General features: G+C 37.4%; 1 protein-coding gene across 1 annotated transcript; it reads left to right on the forward strand.

The window, feature by feature from the left end:
- The first annotated feature begins 5,169 nt into the window (after positions 1-5,169).
- LOC120121114 (E3 ubiquitin-protein ligase CSU1-like) lies at positions 5,170-6,640 on the forward strand. Its single transcript, XM_039140571.1, has 2 exons — positions 5,170-5,254; positions 5,663-6,640. Exon 2 carries the CDS (start codon positions 5,666-5,668, stop codon positions 6,638-6,640), a length of 975 nt encoding a protein of 324 aa, XP_038996502.1. The 5' UTR covers positions 5,170-5,254; positions 5,663-5,665.
- The last annotated feature ends 421 nt before the right edge of the window (positions 6,641-7,061 follow it).

Raw genomic sequence — 7,061 nt, forward strand, 5'->3', positions numbered from 1 at the left:
TAAAATTTAAATTTTCGAAGTTATTTAATTAAAATTTTAGTTTTGACATTTTTATGATTCTTACCACATGTATGCATTTATTTCCACATCTTGTATTTTTTTACTAAGATTATGATTTTTAAAAATAAATAAATAATGTTTTTTATTTTTTCGTGAGCGATTATTAATTTCTTTTAAATTGAGAGACATAAAAACTATTTATATCAATTTGATTAGAATTATAACAACCTAAATTTAATTTGTTGAAATGATGAACTCGTGATGTCACGCCCCAAAACAACCCAATCAATCGTACGATAATTTTCTTTTTGAATTGAAAGTCTAAACTTTACATTTAAACATCATATCTAATATAACTTTTTAAAAAAAAAAATTAAACCAAATACACTTTCTTCGGTGTTTTTTTTAAGAAAAAAATTGAAATTATTTTTGTAATGTTTTCTAAGATACGCATAAAGTTATTTTTTTCGAACATTTAATATTTTCTTAATTTTTCACTTGATATATCAAGTAAAACTTAATTGAAATAAACGTATTTAATTAAGTTAGAGTAAGCAAAATGAATATACTACAAAAATAATAATGTAAAATGCTCTCTGGTGGAAGCCTCCTCCGGTGGACTTAGATGGTTCGGTTGCGGTGAAGCCTTCTCTGGCTGTCTTTGATGAGGGCATTTTTTAGAGTGGAAGTAGTCTCTTGTGGGCCAATTTATTGGAATTGTTCCTAACTTTGGTTCGATGGAGAAGGTTGTTGATCTGCTTTTGGGGAAACTTAATCAGTCAAAGTAAGTCTCGCTAGCCCTGGCCTTTATGTTTTCTAGTTCATTAATGCGACTGCTAGAGACTGGGTTCTTGAGAGTGGGCCTTGTTACATTCAAAACAAACCCATCTTCTAGCGAAAATGGGAGCTGAATTTGAGTAAGCTCAAATTTGATCTAGTCACGATGCCCGTTTGGGTGCAATTGTTTAACATCCCCCTTGAGCTCTTCTCCAAGTGTGGCCTGAACTACATTGCGAGTGCCATAGGCGTGCCACTGCATATGGACTCAATCACTGTTTCGAAACAGCGATTGGAGTTTGCAATGGTTTGCGTTGAAGTGTTTGTTGGATCTATGATTCCTGATTCAGTTATGGTTGTGTTGAGAGATGGATCCTCGGTACGAATTCGAGTTGAAGGTCCTTGGTTACCCCCATGTTGCTCTGAGTGCAAGCTATTTGGCCATTCGATTAAAGCTTACCTAGAGGTTTCTAAGCCTGTTGAAACAAAGAATGTTAAATCAAGTGGTAAGCGTCCTAGTCAAGCTCCTTCCTCTGCTTCGAATTCTAAGGAGGAGATGGTACCAATTGTGAATGAAGATCAGTGTCCAGTGCCTGTTATTGAGAGGTCACCTGGTGTGATAAGGTTGTGAACTCGGGAAGTAAAGTTGGTTCTTCTTCAGGGGGAGGAATAAGGGTAAAATCAATGAGGACGGGGGCAGGGGTATTACTAGTTCTTAAAACAAATTTGTTTTCCTTGCTAGTGTTGACAGTGAGAATGTTCCCCCTATTTCAGATTTCCCTTATCAGAAACCAAGAGCTGCTTTCTTAGAGGTTGTTCATCTTCTTTAGGAGATAAAGACTAATAAGAATGAACACTTAGGAAGGCAAAGAAAGTTATAAAGATTGTAGGCAACAATGCTGGAGGTCATAGTCCTAACCTTAATATATGAAGATCTGCTTTTGGAATGTCAGAGGATTGAATAATCCTTGCAAGCAGGGTAAGGTTTTGCATAGGTTGAGGGGTGTTCATGCTTCTGTGTTGTGTCTTCTTGAAGCTAAGATTAAAGAATCAAATGTCTTTGTTGTTATTGCTAGGAGTTTTGATGGATGGAATGTAATCTCTAAACACTGAACAGGTTGTTACTATTAAGAGTAGTGTTTGTGGGATTGATTTTTTGTTTCTGCTGTTTACGGAAAAAAAATTGGTGCTTGAACGTAGGGATTTGTGCCAGAACCTTAGGAATATTGAGGCTATGGTTGGGTCTTACCCTTGGCTTATTGGGCGGTACTTTAATATTATTGTTGCCCCCATGAAAGTTCAGATTTTGAAGGATCTCCTTCTCATTGTAGTATGAGATTCAGGATTTTCAGGATTGTTGTGATGATTTAAGTTTGTTAGACCATCTGTATGTTGGTTCGCTATACACTTGGTCAAACAAGTAGGAAAATAATTTTTTGGCTCGGAAGTTTGATAGGGTCCTCATTAATCCCTCTTGGTCGTTGGCATTTTCAAAATTTTTTGTTGAAATTCAGGCGCCTGGAGTGTCTAACCATTGTCTTGCTTTGGTTTGGCTTTTGAAGGATGTTCCTACTTCTAAACCAAAACCTTTTAAGTTTTTCAATTTTTGGGTAGAGCATCATGATTTTTTGTCTATAGTGACTGATTTTTGGAATGAAACTATACATGAATCTTTCCTTATAAGGATTATTTTTTGCAAGTTGAGACGGCTAAAATCTTGTCTAAGGCTTTTTAATAAAACACATTTTATTGGCCTTTCTCGTAGAGTACGTGTGAAAAGGGAGGAATTGGAAAGAGTGCAGCTTGGGAATTTGGATTCTAATGTGACTGAACGAAGCATCATCATTGAACATTCCTTGCAGGCTGAGCTTGCAGAGATTGAGAATGCTAAAAATTAGTTTTTTCGATAGAAAGCTAAAATTAAATAGCTTTAGGAGGGAGATAACGGGACCAAGTTTTTTCACTCTGTGATTGCAATTAAATTGAAAAAGAACACCATCGGAGTTGTGCATGGTGATAGTTTGAAGTGTTTTGATGATATGGCTTCTGAAGCCAGTTAACTTCTTTACTAAGCTTGTTGGATCATTTGATCCAATGGTTAGAGATTGTGATGTAGATATACTTCGAACTCTACTTGATTCCTCTTTATCTACTGGAGAGGGGGAATGGCTGGTTAGGGAGGTTACAGATAAAGAGATTAGGGATGCTATTTTATACCAGTGGAATGACAAGGCACCTGATCCCGATGGTTACACCTCACTCTTCTTTAAAGATGATTGGTATATTGTTGGTAATAACCTTGTTCGAGCTGTAAGGAGTTTCTTCCATACTTCTTCCCTCTTGGTTGCATTTAATATTCATGCTTTGGTGCTTGAGCCTAAGACTCCCAATGCTAGTATGATGAAAGATGTCTGGCCTATCTCCTACTGCTCGGTGGAATATAAGGCAATTACGAAAATAATTATTGGTAGGCTTGCAAGTGTATTTCCTGGTATGGTGGCGCTGAATCAGACTGTTTTTTTTCATGGTCGAGATATTATGGACAATACTCTCTTGGCTCAGGAGTTGGTGAAAAGATATACTAGGAAGGCACTTTCTCCTAGATGTGCTTTGAAGATTGATATTAGGAAGGCCTTTGATTCCTTAAGTTGGAGTTTTTTGATCCGGATACTGGAAGCTCTTGGGTTACCTTTTCAGTTTCGAGAATAGATTAAAGGTTGTTTCATGGACTCTCGATTGTAGGTTTCCTTCAGTGGAAGCCTGATGGGTTTTTTTTAAAGGTGCTTAAGGCGTTAGGCAAGGGCTTTTATAATTCCTTGCCTCTTTTGTTTGTGGTAGCTATGAATATCCTGTCTAAAATGCTTGATTTGCCAACTGAAAATGGGATCTTTATGTATCATCCTAAATGTAAGAAAGTGGGGTTGACATATTTGTGTTTTGCAGACGATTTGTTAATCTTTTGCAAGGGCTTTTATAATTCGGTTGCTGGTGTACATTATGTTTTAGATAGTTTCTATTTGATTTCGAGACTCCAGTTGAATGCTTCTAAGTGTGAAGCTTTTGTTTTGGGGGTGGTAGCTGAACAAACTTATGTTGTTGAGAGGTTCATGGATTTTAAAATTGAATCCCTCCCCGTTCGATATCTTAGGGTGCCATTGGTTACGCGAAAGTTGACTGAAAAAGACTGTTTTCCCTTGGTGGACAAGATTAAAGCTAAGTTGGGGTTGGACGAATAAACATCTAAGTTTCGCGAGCAGGTTACAATTAATCATATCTGTTTTGTTCAGTATAACAAACTATTGGTGTTGGCAGCTTATTTTACCTTAGGCTCTCATTAAGAGGATTGATCAACTTTGCACTTGTTACTTTTGGAAGGGGGAAGATACAGTTGTGGATGGGGCTCGAGTTAGTTGGGAGAAAATTTGTACCCAAAAGTCTGAGGGGAGCTTGGCTTGAAGGATCTAAAATGTTGGAATAAGGCTTGTTGCTTCTCCTCATAGCTGGAGCTTGGGTAAACTGATGGATTTGAGAAGCGAAGCTCAAGGAGTGTATGCTTCTGCTCCTAGTTTGCATGGTGTGAATTCGGTACGATATGGGATTCGGTTCGGCTTAGAAGGGGTAAGGTTGGATGGCAAAAATTATTATAGTTTCCTTTGCACAATCCTAAACACTCTATTATTAGGTGGATGTCCATTTTGGGAAGGCTTCCCACAAAAGATAGACTCTTGAATATAGAGATTGCGGTGGAGGGAGGATGTGTTTTTTTGTGATGGATTAGAAACCAAAGACCATTTGTTCTTTGAATGCTGGTTTGCTCGGAAAATCTGGGAAGGTGTTTTATTGCTTTGCTGCCTTCCAAGGGACGCGATGAGTTGCGAGTCAGTGAGAGTTGTACTTGTTCATAGGAAGTTTGATAAAGAGGACGATGTAAATAGGAAGCTTTATGATAGTTGGAGGATGTTTAATAGGGTGTTTTGGTTTCTTTGGTGTGAGCACCTTGTTGATTGCAATAGTTTACTGCTTCTTTGGATAATATAACTTATCCAAAAAAATAATAATAATGGTAAAAAATGGTAAATTAAAAAAACTAAAAACTTGACAGTAGAAGATACTTTGTCAAAGGAGAAACGAGTAAAAGGCCACTCCACAAGTTCGCCCATAATACTCGCTCATTCCTTTGATCACAAAGCTCTCCCATCTCTCTCCCCTTTCGCCCTTGCCCTCCGCTCCTTTCAAACTCTTCCGTCGAGGGGAATAACAAAACAAAACAAAACCCAGAATTCTGCAACATTTTCCCAACGTGTGTGTGCTCCCACTTTATCTTCTTTGTTTATCTTAATGAATCATACGTTATAATTATATTTAATCATAATTGCCTTGTGTGTTGTACAGGTGAAACTTTGAAAGCCCTGGAAAATAAAGTTTTTCATCAGAGTTGCTTTTTATACATCCCGCCAAACTGCCCCGAAATTCTAGGGTAATCGCTGGTTTTCTTTTACATAATTGTTTTATGGGTAAACTGTTAATTTAGTCATCCACTTATTTTTATGATTTCGTTTTGGTCATTCTATTATTTTTAAATTATATCTAACGTAACGTTTTGGTCACTTTTTCGTTAAAAGATTAACAAAAATGCTAGCTTAATATATATTTTTTAATTTTTAAATGATAATGTAGCATTATATTATGATGAAATGGGAACATCATCATTAATTTTTTAACGGTAATGACTAAAAAAGAACCAAAATGTAACGTTAAATATCATTTTAATTAAAAATCAGTTGAAGGACCAAAATGGAACTGTAGGAATAAGTTGGTGACTGAATACATAGTTTTCCCCTTTTTTAAATAATGCAAAGTGTAATGGAAGCTCACGTTGTTTTAGCAGATGCCGCCGGTTGATAATAGTTTAGCTGGTTTAACTCTTGACGACGTTTTGGGAAAAGCTAAACAAGCTCAACCGCCGGCAGCTCAAAACAAAGCTAAATTATCTCAACCTCCGGTAGCTCAGAACAAAGCTAAATTATCTCAACCTCCGGTAGCTCAGAACAAAGCTAAACAAGCTCAACTGCCGGCATCTCAGAACAAAACTAAACAATCTGAACCACCGCCGGCTCAGAATCTTGTACTTGCGGATACTGTACCAGATGATACATCTACCAAGGACAAGAAGAGTTGGAAGTTAATTCGGGAGAAGCTCCGGCTTAAGAAAGCCGTTGGTTCGTCTTGGACCTCTTCGATTCCTATTCCGGCATCCGATATTAACGTTCAAAGATCCCAAAAACGTGCCCCGGATGGGAAGTCCCGGCCACTATTGGCTCGGAGGACTTCCGTACGGTTTGATAACAATGATTCGGATTCCAGCACGCCGAGTAACGGTCCACCGTCGAGAAGCTTTAAGTCATACGACGATGAAGAAGGCATCGACTCTTTTAGGGGAGCGCCTTTGGGTAAGGAGAGATCATTGTCCGCCAGAGAAGCAGTTGCTTCACAGGAAGCGACGGAAGCGGCGGCGGCAGCTGCAGCCGAAAAAGAAGAGGCGGAAAATAACGGTACGGCCGAGGGCGAGGAAACTGTTAAGATGTCGTTGATGGATTTATTGGGTGAGTCGGGATCGAGTTACATAAATGAAGACGAGGAGTACTGTGAAGAAGAAGAGGAAGAGGAAGAGGAAAAGGAAGAAACCGTGCAATCAAAGGGAATGGAATTCACGTGTTGCGTTTGCAAGGTCAATATTACGAGCTCGGCGTACATGCCTTGTACGCATACGTTTTGCCGCCTTTGCTCCAAGGAGTTCTCGGTTCAGCGAGGGAGCTGCCCACTTTGCAATGCCTTCGTCTTGGAAATTCTTGAGATTTTCTAATGTTTCTTTCTTTCTCAGTTATTTTCTGATTCATCTTCCTCCTTTTGACTTTGTTAATTGTTTCTTGAATATTAGTAGGTTAAGAATCATCTCCGTCTGTTTTTGTGTAAACATTTCTTTGATTAACGCTTTCCTATCCTTTTCTCAGCTTTTTGCTTGGTTTTCTTAGTTTTAAACATTAAAAACAATTAAAATATATTATAATAATCAATGATGATAAAAAAAACAATTAAAATATATAAAATAATTTTAAAATAAAAAATAAAATTATAATAAAAGTAATTATATAATAGTAAAATATAATCCCTCAATCTTTCACCTGCAATTACTCTGTGGCAGATACTCTACAAAATCAACAACTCATTTCCAAAAATTTAGAGAGCATCAATTTATTTTTTAGCTCTAAATTTAGTCATTAAAA

Source organism: Hibiscus syriacus, unplaced genomic scaffold (genome assembly GCF_006381635.1).
Source record: "Hibiscus syriacus cultivar Baekdansim isolate YM2019G1 unplaced genomic scaffold, ASM638163v2 tig00110356_pilon, whole genome shotgun sequence".
NCBI lineage: Eukaryota > Viridiplantae > Streptophyta > Magnoliopsida > Malvales > Malvaceae > Hibiscus > Hibiscus syriacus.

What these genes read in the sequence shown, in the direction of transcription:
- LOC120121114 (XM_039140571.1), top strand. Translation starts at nt 5,666, where the DNA reads ATGCCGCCGGTTGATAATAGTTTAGCTGGTTTAACTCTTGACGACGTT.